This window comes from Trachinotus anak, unplaced genomic scaffold (genome assembly GCF_046630095.1).
Source record: "Trachinotus anak isolate AG129_WGS33_773 ecotype Australia unplaced genomic scaffold, CSIRO_AGI_Tana_v1 ptg000008l, whole genome shotgun sequence".
NCBI lineage: Eukaryota > Metazoa > Chordata > Actinopteri > Carangiformes > Carangidae > Trachinotus > Trachinotus anak.
In genome coordinates this window covers 24,684,340-24,702,186 of record NW_027273859.1, presented here as the reverse complement: position 1 = coordinate 24,702,186, position 17,847 = coordinate 24,684,340, and the positions used below count along the sequence as shown (strand labels likewise).

At 41.6% G+C, this 17,847-nt stretch overlaps 2 protein-coding genes across 10 annotated transcripts in view; one reads left to right on the top strand and one right to left on the bottom strand.

Annotated features, from left to right (window-relative positions):
• Nucleotides 1-829: 829 nt before the first annotated feature.
• On the bottom strand, nt 830-8,992 carry suds3 (SDS3 homolog, SIN3A corepressor complex component). 2 transcript variants are annotated; one of them, XM_071483715.1, is made up of 12 exons: nt 8,785-8,992; nt 7,066-7,135; nt 6,880-6,935; nt 6,064-6,135; nt 5,278-5,297; nt 5,009-5,165; nt 4,666-4,761; nt 3,971-4,032; nt 3,844-3,865; nt 3,360-3,465; nt 2,202-2,286; nt 830-1,761 (listed from the first exon to the last, which is right to left on the bottom strand). In XM_071483715.1, the coding sequence occupies exons 1-12, from the start codon at nt 8,894-8,896 to the stop codon at nt 1,663-1,665; spliced, it is 957 nt and encodes a 318-aa protein (XP_071339816.1). In that variant the 5' UTR covers nt 8,897-8,992; the 3' UTR covers nt 830-1,662. The 2 variants fall into 2 exon arrangements, with proteins under 2 accessions (XP_071339816.1, XP_071339818.1); XM_071483717.1 differs by lacking the exon at nt 8,785-8,992 and adding an exon at nt 8,000-8,742.
• A 2,849-nt stretch (nt 8,993-11,841) lies between these two features.
• taok3a (TAO kinase 3a) overlaps nt 11,842-17,847 on the top strand; it is a 65,000-nt gene continuing 58,994 nt past the window's right edge. For 5 of the 8 annotated variants that reach the window (XM_071483708.1, XM_071483706.1, XM_071483700.1 and 2 more), the window contains exon 1: nt 11,842-12,181. The gene's annotated coding sequence lies outside the window, so the exon portion shown is untranslated. Of the gene's footprint in view, nt 12,496-17,847 lie in introns of all 8 variants that reach the window. The other 3 variants (XM_071483707.1, XM_071483701.1, XM_071483709.1) reach the window with 3 other exon arrangements.

Below are 17,847 nucleotides of genomic sequence, written 5' to 3'. Positions count from 1 at the left end.
TTAAGCCAATGACAGGAACTTTTATGTTGTTGTATTGTATACTTGTTTGCTATCTCAGTCTGATTGCACACTAAAAGATTACATCCAAAAACTAGAGTATCAAATGGATCCTGGTTACCAGAATTTTTTTTTAAAGAGAGTCAAGAGAAAGATGGTGAATCAACAAGTGACCCCTCCCCTTCCCATCAAACCAAAAAGAAATATTGTTACAGGTTCAGATGTGGTCCGCCACAGGTGAATTCATATTTTATATGTATTTTCAGGCATAGATGGACTCACAAATGTGCAGCGGGTGATGTCAGTAGTTTCCTTCAGGGGTGGCTGGGTCTTTAAGGGACATCAGCTCATCAGAAGTGGTCCAAACAAGCTGAGAGGCACTTCTACAATACGTCACCAAAGAGAAGGGGATATTTTTCAGACATGGAAATGGGTGTCACCAAGAGGTCACTCCAAATAACCAAGTTATAAAGGAACAACATCAACAAAGAGCGAGCAGTTCACTGATTAGGACGTTGCTTCGATCCCTGGCTCCTCCCGTCTGCTTGTGGAAGTGTTCTTAAATACTGAACCATGAATTGCCCCTGATGGCTGCTCCATCAGGGCGTGTGTGTGTGTGTGTGTGAATGGGTGAATTTGTAAAATGCTTTGAGACCAGAAAAGAACTCCTTAAGTGCAGTCAATTTACCATATGGACATTGACTCGATAGATTGGGATAAACTAGAATCAGATATTGCTAAAGTCAAGGCAACGTTGGATACATTTCTGGATGTAATGTTCATCTACACTGATCCTGAGATATGTAAAAAACAGTGAAACTCATCCAGTTGATAAAAGGCAGAAAACATTTTAATAAAATGGAATACAGTACAAATCAATAGTCAACTTAATGCTCCACATGCAAAATACAGCTGAACTAATCCAGATTGTTCACATATGGAGAGGATGACAAAGAGACATAAAAAATATCAACATAAAATCTTCAAATACATTTTTTTTCTTTTTTCAAATAAGCATAACAAGCCGCCAAGTTCTTAATGACAGTGCAAAAGACATATTGTTTTGACAATGGCCTGACAGTAAGGAACAGATGCAACTTTATTAGACAGATCCAGGCCTAATCAGTGTCTTCCTGTAGAAACAATACCACAAATCCTGTCAGTGAGGTTTTCCAGTGCTCGTTTCGTTACAAGTCACCAGTGAGACAGATTGAAAGGCTTGAAGACAGTTCCTGTGGGTCAACACGAGGCTGTTCAAGGAAAATAACTTAATGATGAATGTAAATAAGACTGCATGGTGTAGAAAAGATTTCTGTTGACAGCATGAGACAGCAATCCAAGTAGCCTCCTTAACGACCGCTACAGGCCATCATACACATGCCACATAGTGACAAATAATGCTGGGAAACAGTCAGTCGTGTACGTGACCATATTTACAGTACGGGCATTTGGTTTATGTGGGAAAACATATAATATGACAAGATATCATTGGCCATGGAAGATTGTGTGTGTGTGTGTCGTTTGGAGGGGGTAGTGCATATGATGAAGAGGCCACATGTCAAACTCAACTGAGATTCGCAGAATAGGGGAAACGGTGGCTGAACGAGCGGGCGGGCGAATGGATAAATGAACAGATGGGGGGGGGTAGGAGGGGGGGGCAATGTTTCATGCAGCCGACCGTCGACGGATGACAAACGCTCCTCTCTGCAGCTGTCCCAGGTAGATCCTCATCTTTGTACTGTCGCTCGTCTTCCTCACCCAAATCTGGAGAACAAAAGGCAGAGAAAATCCCTCAGTGTAGTCATTTACAAACAATGCTCTCCAAAAAGTAGCTGTCACTGGTTAAGACGTGTCAATATAAACCACCGCTCTCTACTACGAGCCAGTTCGTGAGAAGACAGCCACACTGCCTTCCTCTCTATTCCAGGGTGCACAAAATAAACTACATCACAGTCATAATGCTCACTGGAAAGATGAACTTTCCTTTTCCAGTGATCATTTCATTTCACAGTGACAGTCACGTGTGTGTTAGTAATCAAACACAAGTAAAACCACAAACCAAATCAAACTTTGGCTACACAGACACGGGGCTCTTCATAGAATTTGTTCACAATGAGGAAAATGTAGAATATCACCAGCCTTATGTTTTCAGCAGTAAACCCAGTTCTGTATGCGACAGGAGCTGGATAAGACCTAAAGCTCACCTCATTGGTCCCCACTGAGCTGATGACACAGCTAATCTTTGTGTTGTCCTTTGATTCCAAGTAAATGGCCTGGCTCTTGTGGTACCTGTCCACATAAAAAAACAAACAAAAAAAAACACAAACAGCATTAATGAGGAATGCAGGGCAGTCATATGCGCAGACAGGAGAGGGGTTCATTATGCATGATTTTGCCCAGATGAATAAACCACTACCTCCTAAAATGGCACTAAATAGATAATTGGCCCAGAAAGTCAAAACAAAAAAAAATGTCTGTTATATTTTTTTAATGGCTCCAAACTGTCAGAGGACAAAACCGACCCAGGGGTAGAGACTGACAACCAAAGCATTTGATCAGTAAGAACCCACTGAAGAATAATGACTCATGAGTCTGCCTGCGGCTCTTCGAGGAGGCTTTCCGGTGGTGGTGTCTTCTTTAGCGATGAATAAACGAGATTGTGCCTTTCAAGAGAAGTGCACGTACCTCACAGCTCGAGCCTCTAAACTTCCTCCGTCTGTATCAGCAGCTAATAACAACAGAACTGTAGTAGTTTTACCCCTCTTCAAATTACCTTATGTTCTGGCATATGTCTGATGCAGAGAGAGTGGCATCAGAGCTGTTTCGTAAAGGAGCTTCATTTTCTTTATATCTGCACCACAGCACAATGCACCACCGGTTCTGATGCAGCCTCCTTCTCTGAATATGTATTTTTATGATGGCTTCAAGCACCAGCACTTATTCAGTGGCTCCTGAGTAATATCTCTGTCTGTAGCCCAGACAAAAACAGGCTGCCATCAAAGTGCTTGTAAAATGTCTTTTGAGGACCAGGCAAATGTGAGGGCCATCAAACCTGTGGCAATGTGGCCATCTAGTGGTGATAAGAGAAATGGCACAATGTAAAAAAAAATAAAAAATGGACTGCTTATATAGCGCTTTTCTAGTCTTATCGACCACTCAAAGCCCTTTACAATGTAAGCCCCATGCACACACAGTCATACAGTGCTTACATCTGCACGTAGAGCGCTACTCCCATTCACACTCACACACTGGAACAGCCATCAGTGCCTTGCCCAAGGACACTTCTAGACACAGTCCCCCACAGATCTCAGGGGGAAAAACTGAGACGAGGGTTTTGAGGACGAAACTAATCACAAATTCACCATCTTTTGTCGTAGTAAAGTTTCCCCTCCTCGATGCGGGCCTCGTAGCGCTGAGAGGGGCTCTCCATGGGAGCTGAGGGGATGTGCTCCGGGGTGGAGGGAGACACTAGAGAGGGAGAAATGTATCTTTAGCATTGCCATGCAAAACTCATGTACCAATAGGCTAATGTTAGTTTGGGGAAATAGACTTATTTGCTTTTTCACTGAGAGGACAGGGAGATGGGAAGAACGATTCCACGCTATCAAGTAGCTGGTTAGCTTAGCTTAGCAAAAAGACTGGGAATAGGTGACTAAATCCAGCTTCAAGGATAAAGGATAGAGCTCACTAAGTACTATGTACAGGACTATCATGAGTGGTAGACTTCATGAAGTCATTCAGTCAGGAACAAAGCACATAAGTGTATTTCCTTAAATGACAAACAATTTCTTAAACTAAACAACTCATTGTGCAGGACAAATGGAAATTAACTGAGCGCCGACTTACCTGGCCGTTTCGGTGATTTAAGCTGTAACAGAGAAGGTGTGAAATTAAAAAAAAAAAAAGAAGAAATAATTAGAAGAAATAAGATCCAGTAGGGACATGCATAATATAATTAAACTCAGACACTTACCTTATTAAGTGTTCTTAGATCTTCCATTATCTGTTCGTCTGTTAACAAATAATTTAGCTGAGGTTTGAAGAGTCAAGGAAAGTATTAATAGATAGAACTTAGCTGAAGAATAGATGCCGGAACTTCGACCTCCGAGCTCACTTTTCACTTCTGTCAGCACACTCACATGTAGGACACTGTGGACACAATATACTCACTGGTGTACTGCGTGCTGTTTCAGATCAAACAGTGCCGTTGTGCACTTACTGAAAATGACATGTCACTGTGATTGTCACTTGCCAACATATCCACCGGCTGCTTCGCTCACTCGACTCGAAAATGTCCGTTTCCAGTGAGTGGAAACTAAGCAGCCAACGACGTGTCCTCCTTTCTCAATCGCTATTCTCAAAATTTGAAAATATGCTTGTGGTCCCTCCCCTTCTGTTGCGTAGCTAAGATGTCGACCATTGACGGTGAGAAGCAGGTTGGGTACTTATAGGACAATGCATGTTGCCATACCTGTCAATGCGAACGCACTTGAGCGCTCAAAATAGCAGGTGTAAATCTCAAAGCGTGTGGATTGAGACACAGCATTTGACTGATAAAAAAATATATATCTTCAGGGGAAAAAAGGACAAATAGTAACTGAACCATTAACCCCTCATACATCCATCTAAAGCAGCTTTAGAGAGACTGCGAGTTTATGTGAAGGATATCTGGTGCAGGTTTTCTCCGTTTGTCGGGTATTGGGACCGGATCATTGGGCCGTCTCCTCAGCTTCCGAGTCATGATGGGTTTTACCTCCATTGAGTCTATGAATGAAAGAAAAAAAACAACAAACAGATCTAAAAATAACATCCAAATAGTGTCTTTTCTTTTATTCCTATTTTAGAAAAAAAATCAAAAAAACTTCCAACACAGACAATCCAAAAGGACAGACAGCAACATCTTGACTTACTGTATCTGAAAAGTCCTTCTTTAATCAATTTAAAGTGTGTGGAGTGTTTAGACAGAAACACTCCCACTTCCTGATTAATAATCCTGTTCTGGCTCACTTACCTCCTGTCAGCTCCATTGTTAATTTTTCATTCTCAATCATCTTCTTCTTCTCCTCCAGCTCTGCGATTAGGTTTTCCTTTAGTTCCACCTTTTTATCGTCAAACTCCTTCACCGCTGCCTTCTTCTCCTTGATGTAGTTCCTCTCCACCTGCTCCGTCTGCAGAATGTTGTGAGACGGAAACGACACAGTAAGAAGCAATGTTTTCCTTGTAAAGGTCAACTCCGTATAAACCACAGTCAAGTCATTCAGCAAGATGAATAACACTCACCTCAAGCTGCAGAAATAAATCTGTAGAGGGAAGGAAAACCATAATTGGTCATAGAGAACAAACAGTTGAATGTCAGTAACATAATCGCTGGCACATTATATCTGACATTTGAGATATAACTGAAGTCAACTTTGATTACCCTGAAGACTAGAAAAAAGAACGCTCAAGAGAGGGTGCAAAAACAGAGTCGCAAAGAAACAGAAACTTTTCGCAAATATCTATGAACCTGAAAAACAAGGGAGAGACTAGAACGGCACCCAGTAGAGCGCATACCTCCGCTAAGGCCAAACAATCCAGGTCTGTCAGGTCCAGATTATGATCTGGATCTGCACCAGACTCTGCAAAGTCATATATGTCAACACCATAAAGATGTCTGAGTTTTTACATAAAGATTCATCCATTTTTCAAGATATTGACGAAAATGTCAAAAAAGGCAAATGTTAAGGAAAGTGACCAAAATTTTATTTCTTCGTCCCTGGCTCCATGTCCCTCCATCCCTCCACCAAGTTCAGTAAAAAAAATATTTCAGTACTTTTTGTGTAATCCTGCTGACAAATGCGATTCCTGTTCATGTAAGTTTAACAGAATATCATTTCTTTAAATAGATAAACATTGTACTTTTTCAGGAATTTGAATGTTGTGCAAAGTCACGCTACATGTCTTTTTCGCCCTCTCGGCAAATTAGACAGCACTCCAGAATATATATAATCCCCTCTGAGCATGGGTCGGTGTAAATGCATCGGAAACATCACAGCATGTTCTGTCTCTAAATATTTCTCAACCTGCCTGCATTTCGGAGCCTCTCTTTGTACTGCTGGTCCAGCTTCTTCATCCTCTTCTGATACTCCTGCAGTGTACCTGCAAAGACAAAGCGTCATTTACCTGCAGTGCAGATCTATGGAGTCACAACTGTTGCTTTAAGTTTAGTTTTATTGTATTATCAGATTATGATTTAGATGTTTATGTAGGGTGAAAGGAAGAAAGTTCTGAATTTATTAAAACTCCCCTGCAAGCCTTTTCATTAAAATATGTCATCGATATTTCTATCTCGCAACAATCTGACGTTATAGACCTTCTACTCTCAGCACCCAGCCACAGTCTAGAGTAGATTACACTGACATTACTCCTACGTTTGGATTTACAAACAGCCCGCATCATATCACGCCATAATTTTTATACTGAACATCAGTCTGAGTAATAAAGCTCATGGGACAGCTCATGGTGCTACACTACCTCGAAACAGCCCAGTCAGCAGTTCAGAACCAGTTTGTATCAGTAAACAGCAGACAGTCTTGATGATTTAAAATGAGCCGTCAATGGTGGAGGACAGTTTGTCATCAGTTATCATCTGTTTCTCAGCTAGTCTCTCTTTTTATCTGCAGGGAATGTGACTGCACTGTTAAACCTCCTATGAAACTGCCTCTACGGCCCTGATGATGTAATCCCTAACCACCATGAGCAATAAGGAAGGATTTGGCTGTGTCCTTCAAAAATCTCCAGTGAAAATTAATCCCCAGTCCCACACCATAAACTGCACCAGTCACTCACATTCAGAAACTTCCTGACTCCTCTAATCATAAGAAAAAAAAAACAAGTGATTACCTTCTTGTAACTGCTGCAGTTGTCTTTTCAGGGAGGCCAGTTTGTCTTGGTACATTCTACAAAGAAACAAACCAAAGCTGGTGTCACATTGTGATGCAGATTTATGGCAAACGTTAAAACTTTCCTCTTCAAATTATTTTTCATTAAGTGTTAAATCAGCTGAGCCATGGTTGACAAAGCACTTACTGTTCTTTGATTTCCACATAGTCATCCTCATCATGCTTGGCAAGGTCTGTTTCACTGGCATCCTCTGTGTCTGGAAAAGGGAATGACAGGAGAAGGTTGGGCTCAAATTTTAAAACTATTTCTCAACAAAAAGTCAAAACTGATTCTCTTACAAAGAACACAACAAACAAACAAAAAAAATATGGTTTATCATTTCATTTCTGTACCACGACATAATTATGGATCTTATTTTTTAGCTTTTCCTTCACAAACTTGATGCCATATGCTGAGTCCACAGACAGACAGCAGATCAAAGGACGTGCGTGGCACTGGCAAGGTAATGGTGAACACCCAGCCTGGGAATGCCCTCTGGTTTGTTAAGATTACGGGAGCAGGGGAAAATCTTATATTTGATAGGAAATATCATACCCTACACATTCTCGGTTCGACATTAGAAAAAACTCCCACCAGACAAAGCTTAGGTGAGCACGTCCGATATCCAGCGAACGGTGCTTGTAAATGCAATTCATTAACATAATGACAACTTTTGGTGTCAAGCATTTGCCGCATGGTGAGATGAGTCGGGAAAGGTCAGCGGCTAACCTGGCCGTGCTGTCAGCCCGGCGGCGACTCTCTCAAGACAACGCTAACATGCTTCACCGAGGCAAGTGCGATGTGGCAAACTTGGGGGCCAAGTTTACAAAGACCGGCAAAACCTTGGGCGAGTCGGCGATACAAATGAGCAGGGTAAGGCCCGGTCGCTTTAAGCTGACACAGCAGCTTTCATTTTCGGTTAGCATTAGTGTGCTAGCTTAAGTTAGCGCTGTCCGCTGTTAAAAGAGTAACCCGATTCTAGCTCACGTAGTTAGGCACCGCCGCGCCGTCAACGCATCCGGGGGAGCAATAAATAAATCCGGCTGTACGCTTGAAAGTCGATGTCAGGAAACTGGCTAACCTTGTAGTGTTGTCATCGCCTTGCTTTTCCTCCTGCCTTTCTTTCTCTTTAACCGCAATCCGTCCCGTCTCGCTGGATAGTGTGAAAAGGGCAGTGCAGTGGACACAGCACGCAGGGTTTCGCCTGCCTGGTGACCTGTCAATGCTCGGAACTAACGTTACGTAGCTAGTTGGCTAATTAACGCTGTGTAGCCACCCCTTTTGAATATTATTTATTAAAACGGTGTATTAGTTCAGGTCATCTGAAGCGGGGCAAGTCTAGCCTGATTTAAATTACTATTACAATTTGTTCCTTATTGCACAATAGCGATAGCCTATCAGGGCAATAAAGTGGTTAAAACCGATGGACGCGTAACATGAGTACTGACACGTTTGCTAGTTCGCACGTAAACAAACATAATATCATGTTGTCGGCGCTACCATCGCGGGAAATGTCCAGCTAATGTAAGGGGTTTATCTAGTCCACATCACTTGCTTCTGAGATGTTTCTCGGCGGGGACTTGTTTGGCGGGTAGCTAACTTGTTATGTAGCCATCAAGCTAACTATGTGCAGCTGAAGCTCGCATTGGACTAGCTTAAAATTTGACTTAGATGTGCTAAAAAAAAAGTGCACGTCGCATTGTACAAAAAAGCTGTTTACAGCTAAGCCCAAATCGCAGATAACTGTTGCAAAGCTGCATCACAAAATGTCACATTTTATGATATAATCGCGCGTTTCCGTTTCTTTTCCAACAAGTAGACAGAGCCCAAACCCAGGGAGCTTTTGGTCGATTCGTTTAACGGTACCTTCCTCTGAGTCTCTTCCTCTGAAACTCCGATCATCGTCGTCATCCACGCTATCAAGTTCTTCTTCGTCATTGTAATAATCCACCATAGGCGACAGCAAAGTCGAAGCCATTTGTTCGATTGGAAAATGTAAACAAACACAAAATAAACAATCGATTTGTGTTTTTGCAGCTTGCTTGGAACAGCGCCTACAACTGGCAGGACCTCCAAGTATCAGGCCGTCTGACCATATGCCTGTGCACAATGTCTGTTATATTAACGTGTAATATGGAAAAAAAACGTATTTAATCTAATTACTCAGACAATCTAATTACATAATTTAAGATGAAGTATACTAGTCAGAGATAGGCATGTTTTTGTATGTGCAAAAAACTCTACGCTAAAATATTTAAACAGGCATATTTTCGAACTTAAGGGAATGTGGGGTCTCTTTGTTTTGGCACCCGGTTCTTTGGTTGTTCCTCTACGCTTAGAGCCGAGGAGACTGGGTGGTTATTGGTGATACTGAGTGTTATCAATTAAGTATTCCTACCCTCTTAATGTTTTCCAGTGCTTAAACATGCTTATCCAGTGGTTAACTTAATCACTCCAATGATATTGTCGAATAGTAGGCGCCAGAGCTGTAAAATGTATATTTTTTTGTCTTACATTCATTCAGTCATTGAACTCAGCAGTTGTGTGGGACATATAAATTATCTCACTATGAAAGCTGTTTCAAAGTCTTCACCACAACACAAGGGACATATTACTTTTGATTAAAAAAATCATGATTGTTTATTCATACATCTATTTTTTTAAGTGTCCCAAAACAGCCTATCGTGTAATTGTGTCACACACACACACACACACACACACCAAAAAAAAAAAACTGGTGGTATTTCTGGTGTGGTATCACAACGCTGAGGTGCATGGGTAAATGCAAACTCTTAATTAAACCCCAGTGGCTATTTGAAATAACTGAATTAGGTTTTGCAAATAATCTTGTGAAATTAAATTTTTCTTTGTGTTCTCGGATCTTTGAACTGCCCCCTACTTCTGTCAAGTTCACACCCCCACATAACAACCCTCTTTATGCATTGGTGGCACTTTTCCTTTAAAGAAGAAAAAACCTGAAAATAAACTTATACAGTATTTCATAATTGCGACCACCACAATGATTACAGTCAATTTCAGTTTACTTTATTTCACCAGACCTATCCAATTAGTATAAACAGTGCTTTCCAGGAAGCCCAGGGTACATATTAATGAGACAGCTTGAGAAGAATATCACCAAAAATGACAAAAATTCACTGGTTCTAGCTTCTCAAACATGAATATTTTCTGTTTTTCTTGGTCACCTGTGATTGTGAACTGAACTTGTATTTGGGTTTGAACTATTTTGACAAAACAAGACATTTCAAGATGTCACCTTGGGGTTTGTGACTCTGTGTTTTTTTTTTAATTTGTCTGAGGTTTTGCCTGCAGTATAGGTTACAGTGGACAACATCAGACAGGCACTGACCCTTTCATGATTCCCTGATTTTACTTCACACAATGGCTGTTCCTTGTTCATAGAAACTAAACTTATGTTAAAAGGATTAGAATGTAATTGTTATTACCAGCAAACACTGGCATGTCGACAGTGGTTCTGAAGAAGGGTCTGTGGCCCCAATGACCTAATGAAAAAAGGCACTGGCCTCCTGTGTCAGGGATCATTGGTTTAGATACCATCTCGGGTGTGTAGTAGACTGGTCCAGTGGAGAGGTACTGAGTCCTTGACTCTGGGATCAGTGGATTGGAACTATCTTCTGGTATGGCTTTACAAATAATCTGAATATATTTGGGTTTTGGACAGCTGATCAGACAAAACAAGACATCTGCAGATATCACCATGGGCTATATGAACTCTAACAGGCATTTTTCAAATGTTTTATGGACCGATAATTAGTTGATTCATTTGGGAAAAATCGCCAATAATGCCAATAATCCTTAATTGCAGCATCAAATCTGATCAGTGTGTTGTGGCCCGTCAGGGGACATGCAGCTGTGTTTGAGTTTGAAACTGACACAACATAGCAACATGAACAGACACAAAATAAAAGACATTGTGCACACCAAACAAAGAAAACAATACTTTAAATGACATCACTTAAAATGACATTCTTTGCACAGGGGGGAAATCAAGAGGGCAATTCAAGGCATTAATGAAACTTTCAAAGAAAGTGCTAGAGATTAAGTGGCATTTAATTTTAAAAATGATTTATTTATTAATTGCTAAAGTTTCACGATAAGCACAGCTGGATTACTGAACAGGCCTACCGAACATATGACCAGGGGCCCAAGGATTCGGAGGCCTGGGCCAGTGCCTCTGTTTACTTTAGACAGATTGTTAACATTTTCTATGGAGAGGTAAATCAAAACGGCCGCAGACATAAAACCGCAACAAAAGATGGAAAATAACCACAAATAGATGCAAAATATGACAAAATGACATTAAAAACCCTACAAAAATGATCACAAAGAAATGACAAAAGACCACAAAGAGAAGAAAAAAGGAACCAGAATGACAACGAAGATATGCCGAAAAAAATCTAATGCAGAATGACCACAGAGAGACACAAAACAGCTACAACGAGATGCACAATGATATGTAGTTTATAGTTGTTTTGCATCTCTTTGTAGGAGATGTGGGGCCCTCTGCATGTCTGTCCCTAGCTGCCCATTGTCTTATAATCCATCCATGACAATAAAGTGTTTTAGAGTCGTTTTCCCATTGTTTCAATATGTACACATAAGGACACATTTACAGTACATCCCTCATGGCTTTTTTTTTTAAAGTTATGTGGTCTCAATCATACCTGACATTGAAGAAGAAACAGTTATAGTTGAACTTCAAAGGTGCAACAGCAGGTGGCAGCATTGTACTGAGCAGGCTATACTGAGGGGACGAGCTGGATTGCCATCGCCGAAGTTGCAACCGAATCGGGATGACTCAGACCATGCATCTTTAATGATTTGCAAAGAAAATAAGGTGTAGGATCGTTGGTCGCTAACTTTTAAGTTATTATCTTGTTATTCAAAGCAGCATTACTGAAGAGATATTTAATGCTGTATATGTTTTGAATTTGATTTGGGTATTTGCAAAGCAATCAATTTGGTAGCTATTCTCTACAAAAATAAAGAATAAAAATAAGAAAGACTGGAAAGACATCCTTCACTACAAGTGACAACTTTATTTCCGCCCGTCTGTCAAACGAGCTGTCAAACCCTGGCGAGGGGTTGTGCTCCTGCTGCTCCGTCATTCAGGAAGTCCAGACCGACTGACAGCACTTCGCAAAGTCACACCGACATCTTCAGAGTCGGACTAAATGCTCACGAAGTGCGTACGCTTTGCACACAACGACAACTTTTACAAAAGGTGAGCAGCTTTTGTGTTTTTGTTTTTTTTCTTCTTCTTCTTCTTTTTTCCTGTTGTTGTGTCGCTGTCACTGTCTGTTCCTCCCTGACGGTTAACGGCTCGTAGCGTAGCCCCGCTACTCTCAAACTGAAGCGATACTTCCTCCCGTCTCGACGGCTAAGCTACCGCCGCGGCTAAGTGTCAAAGCGGCAAAAGTGGACACAAACGAGGTCGAAGCTCTCGTAGTTTGCGCCTGGAAGTTGGAAACGACCGCGGCCGCCTGGTTTTCGACGTTGTTCGGCTTGTTGTTTGAACGCCACTCCACTCAAGAGGCGGTGAGTACGGGGGGCAGCATCAGCTCGCCGGGGTAAAGTGCGTAGGTTTGCTCCGTAACGGTCCGGAGCGAAGTGCACGTTTGTTGATTGATGTGTTTTAGCTGCACCTGCTGACAAATCTACGCTGATTTTATTTATTTATTTATTTATTTATTTGGGACATTTACGCTGTGAACTGACGGGGAAGACGCTTTCCTGTTTGGTTTGCTCCTCAAGGGGGGGGTGAGTACGAAGAGCAAAAACGGATGACAGGTTGTAATAGGTGTTATTTTATTTGTTTGTTTCTAAACGCGACAAGGCGGCTGGACGCTTTGTGAACTTGTCCGAGGTGTTAGTGTGCCATCGTGGGCCAGTGTGCGTTTGTCTGTCACATCCAAAACGACTGTGGTACCGTCCATTGCATCCTACATTGTTGTGAGTGAGATTTTACTATCAACGCAGAGTCACAATGGCTTTCAGCTGAGACGGAGTAACATCCACTACACACGACCTGGACCATTTTTTTTTTTTTTTTTTTTTCTTACAACATTTACTACGTCTCTCCGCAGACGTTAACCAATCGAGCAAAATCTGCATCACTGACACTTTTGTTTTTACGATTTCGATTGTAAGATTGACTTGCATTCATTTAAAGCCATAGACAATAACCGAACGCCATTCATGTTTTATTTTTCAAAAGTCCTTCCTGGCGTGAACGCTGCAAGGTGGTCATCACCTGCACGCAGGATACAGCTCGGTTTAAATAGGCAGCGTTAAAAAGTAAATGTGGGCTAACATGACGTGCTCCAAATGGCAGATGTAGAGAGCAAGCTGAGCACTAAAACCCGAGCTGACCCAACATGATGTCATCTCTTGTGTGTGGAGCGCATGAGTGAGAGGCAGCGGACCCGGGTTTCACTGCTAAACTGTGTCATTTGTAAAGATTTATTTTAAGAAGCCAGCCCACGCAATGTCAGGCATGGATCACCAGAATTTAATCCCATATTATGACATTGCACCTGCATGTCATTCAAATCGATTTATAGTATTTTTTTCTTATTCTTTTCTCTTTTTTTTCAGAGAGGGAATATGAGTGTGGATGTAAAATCCATATAAACTAATTTCACACATGGAATAGAGGCATAATGCAGAGTAAGTAGCATCAAACCAATGTCAGTTAAAGAGACCGAGATATTTTAAGTTCGTTTTTTTACAGCTGTTGGGCTTTGTGCTTTTCTTTACGTTCTTTTAGCCATTATGTCTCTAGTCAGGAGTTTCAGTGCCCTACTTAAGTTTTGCAGTCCTTTTGTTCAAAGGGCACAGGACTGTTGTGCAAGTCCACTCCCCTGTTGACATCGCCCATATCTAGTCGGTTCATTGGCAACCTGTATCAACCATGCAACCAAGAGAGGGAACAGAAAGTGACACACTTCCTTATACGTGATGGTGTCTGGGGCAGTTCAGCATTTATGATTTTGCATGTATTGTGCCATTTAAAGGTAAATGTTTCACTCATCCACACTGTTGGACTTAACATTGGATGACACAGGTCTCTATATGTGATGTGACAACAAGCTTCCTTTCCTGCAGAGGCAGTTATACGTATATTGTTAAAGAGTCATGTGTTTTAATAGTTCTTTGTGAGAGATTATTGAGACATTAGGCAAGTGTCTTCTCATGAATTTGCACAAATCCTTTTGAGCACCAGTGGTGTGTATGTGTGTGTCTGTATGTGTGAGTTGATGGATGCACTGGGAAAGGACACATCAGCTGCTCTTGACAATTGGCTGATGTGGCTGTCAGAGACAGGGGGTGGGGTGGGGGTGTGAGCCAGACAGGCTCCCACTGAGGCCATTTTCACACTAGAGGCAGGCACCCATTTGCACACGGGACTTAAACTTAAAATTATGTTCAAGGTCAGCTTTAGTCATATTGTGAGAATACACCTTTTTTATGGCTGTGCTGGCAACATGCTACGAGAAGACTTTGTTGTATCAAAAATTCTTGATATTTACCAAGCTCTGCTGATTATGTCTATCTGGTCAAAGAAATGGTCTCAGCATGTTAAACCTTATTTTTTATGCCTCTGCACTGGCGACAGATGCGGCCAGAGGCATTATGTCCTCAGGATTTCCGTCCAGATGTAAGTACGTGTGTTCCATTCTTGTGAAGTATTGCCTTGAGGGAATTTCTTCAAATTTGGTACAAACATTCACCTGGACTCAAGGATGACTTGATTAGAATTTGCTGGTTAAAAGGTCAAGGATACTGTGGCCTCACAAAACACATTTTTGATCATATCTTAAGATTTCATATGCTAATTATGACACAGTTTAACTCAAATGTATAACGGGATACAATGATGAAGTGATGACATTTTATATCTAAAAGGTCAAAGGTCAACTTCACTATGACATCACAATGTTCTGCAAGCACACTTACGGCCATTATTCAACACTGTAATTCAGGAACAGAAGGTGAGATTGTGACCATATTACCTGGAGGTTGGTGAAGGCAGACACCCGCTAGGCTGTTCATGAGGAGACGCGTTTTGTGAGATTTCATCACTAGAGTAATCAACGCACCTAAAAGTGCTGTGTAAGGCTACCTTTACTGTTCTGTTTGTGCACAGGTTATAGTCACAAAAATGTGCACAAACATTAATGCAATACCAAAGAGTAAAAAGACTTTCACTGCGTGGAGTCTCAAGTTCTGCTTTGACAGACATAAAGAAGGAATGCTTTATTGACATAAAGTTAGATGGAAAAAATGTCTGTCAAACTCAAAGTTGTCCAGTACTAGAGGTGGTCAGGGGGACGTGACAATCATTGTGATATTAGACATGAATACTATAGCCTACAGTAGGTGATGGTAGACTAATGGGTGCAACAAAGGATGATCCTGGGCAGGGATGTGCATGAAGAGCCTCAGGCATCTGTGGGAGTGAGAGAATTTCCCAATAAAACTGAGGCTATGAAAACTTAAATGAAAACCCCAATGATCTTCATTTGATGAAGAGAATATTCATTTGGCATTATGTCTGCTTTGTATCATGAAAGTATGACTCCAGTGTCAAGAATAAACTTCCCTGCCCAACATAATGTAGTTGGTCCTGTTTTTCAGTTTCTATTGTCAGACAGTAGAACATGTATGAAATACCAAGGTAACCAGTAATTCCTACGTTGGTGTACTGACAGCGCTGGTTGGATGTCTGCTCTGTGATTTTGAAGTAGCCTGACACAGAGAGAACCGTAGATGACAGAAAGTTGGCTTCATATCATTATTGCTACACAGCACCTGGAGGTGTCTGTACAAGCACCATCTTTTTCAAACTGTTTAATCAAGATGCAATAATTCTGGTGGGACATAGGTTTAGACATTGGTTTAGGCAGGTCAGAAGAGGAAAAAAGGTGTGTTTTCAAATTTAGTCAGCTTAGGTTAGGCTTGGCCTGACACTACCAGCAGACCTGAAATTGGTGGGGGGAGGTTTAAACGCATGACAGCAGTCTTATTCATGCCCTGTTCTGCAAGGGGTGTGAGTAATCTGGGTGTGAGTAAAGTTTAAAATGTAAAGCAGAATACAAGGTGGATGTGTATCCTCTCCAACTATTCACCCCCAAACCTTTCAGGAGGTCACACCAGCATTTATGACAGCAAGATTTTTGCAAAAAATCCATTTAATCTGAATACAGTGATTAGTGGATTTGCTCATGGAGGCAGCAAATCCATGAAAAGCTTTTAAATTGCATAGGAAGAAGGCAAAGCAGCATAATATAGAACAGTGGGAAGGACATCCCCAAATTTAGTGACCAGATTCAAACCCACATAGTGGCTAGTGTCCAGTATGCTGCACAGTGTTTGAGAAGAGGAGTCTTGGTGTGCTCTAAGTCTGTTAGAGATTTGGTCCTTAAGCAAGCTGGAAGTTATTCAATAAACTTCCCTACTCATTAATCCCAAACATTTTTGGTTTCTGCAGGTGTCCACATGTCATTGGGATGTACTCATGGCTCCAGCAGTCCATCTGTACAACAAACAAGTCGCTGCTGTCAAACAGGCTACCGTAGTTAAAATTGGTGTGACCTCTATGTGCCTGTTTTAGCTTCTGCTTCACAGCTCTTCTAATGTGCCGTAGTGCCTAATGCAATCTCTTTCAGTCTCAGCTGAATCTGGACTTGTCTAATTTAAGAACAACCAGAAGGCATACATGCTGGCTTGTGGCCTTACAGAACCTGGGCCTATTTTAATTAACACTGAAAACAGTGATTTGGACAGCCGCCGCTGTCCCAGCTATTATCTAGCAAGTGATGTCTTCCCAGATTGTGTGACTCTTCCGTCCTCCCCCTCCTTGTGTGGGGTCATTTGGATGTCAAAGTTAACAAGCTTACATGCTCTGCTGTCGAAGAACTATGGAAGACCTACTGTTAGGCCCACATGTCTTACGGCTTGCCACCAACTCCGTAATGAGTTTACTGGCTGTGTGCTAGGTCAGCTAGGCATATCTGTGAGACAGCCATTACAATATTTTCCAAAAGCTGAAACTCTTGATGCCATTGGGAAAAAGCTTGACAGGTTTTGCTTTGCATCTAGGGCAACCTGTTGAAATGAATGACGCACATTGCTCCTCCCTGCTGACTAATCCACCTCAGCATCTCTCACAGCTGTCTGCTGAAAGCGATGGACTTTCCTTCACTTCCATGTGACAGAAGGTTGACTATGAATATATAAGAGAATTGTCAGTTTAGCCGGTGCTACACCAGTTTGGTGGTTCATGCCATCATAGCAGAGCACATCAAATATTAAAGCGCTGCTGTCAGGCTTAATGTTCTGCAGTGATCTGGTTTAGCATGTCTAATATAGGAATGCTGTCTCAGATGACAAGGAGAATTATGCCCTCCCTCCCCGCACCTCTCCTCCACTTGCAGATATGTTCATGCATACCGCTTTTAAAGACGATTTCAAAAGACAGCAAAACTCTGCGCTGCTGCAAGATCATGATCTTGTGAAGCCACCAAGAAAGAGTGCATACATTTGGTAGCAAGATTAATCTACAGTACCATAAGCATTTTTTTTAATTACCAAAACATGAGGACTGTATACACATGCCCATGTTCACAGCTGGTCAGTCCCTAAGCCTTTTTCTGGTGGGCATCAAGGCATTGTTTGTACCCAAGACAGAGTCAACCATCTATCTTCTTGGTTTAATTAAATTGTGTGTTGGTTAAACCACTTGAAGATCATCAGTTCCTAAGCAAATTGTCATGTCCATGTCCATCAAGGCCCAAAAGTCCAAATCAGAAACTCTTTCATTAGCATTTACCTCAGGATTTGTTGGAAACTGTGTATTTGCACCACTGACAATGACAGGAGTCATAG

What these genes read in the sequence shown, in the direction of transcription:
- suds3 (XM_071483715.1), bottom strand. Translation starts at nt 8,896, where the DNA reads ATGGCTTCGACTTTGCTGTCGCCTATGGTGGATTATTACAATGACGAA. An exon ending in AGAGAGGCTCCGAAATGCAG is followed by an intron (nt 5,298 to 6,063) that starts GCAGGTTGAGAA and finishes TTCCCTCTACAG; the next exon opens with ATTTATTTCTGCAGCTTGAG. An exon ending in TAAATCACCGAAACGGCCAG is followed by an intron (nt 3,466 to 3,843) that starts GTAAGTCGGCGC and finishes CTCCCTCTCTAG; the next exon opens with TGTCTCCCTCCACCCCGGAG.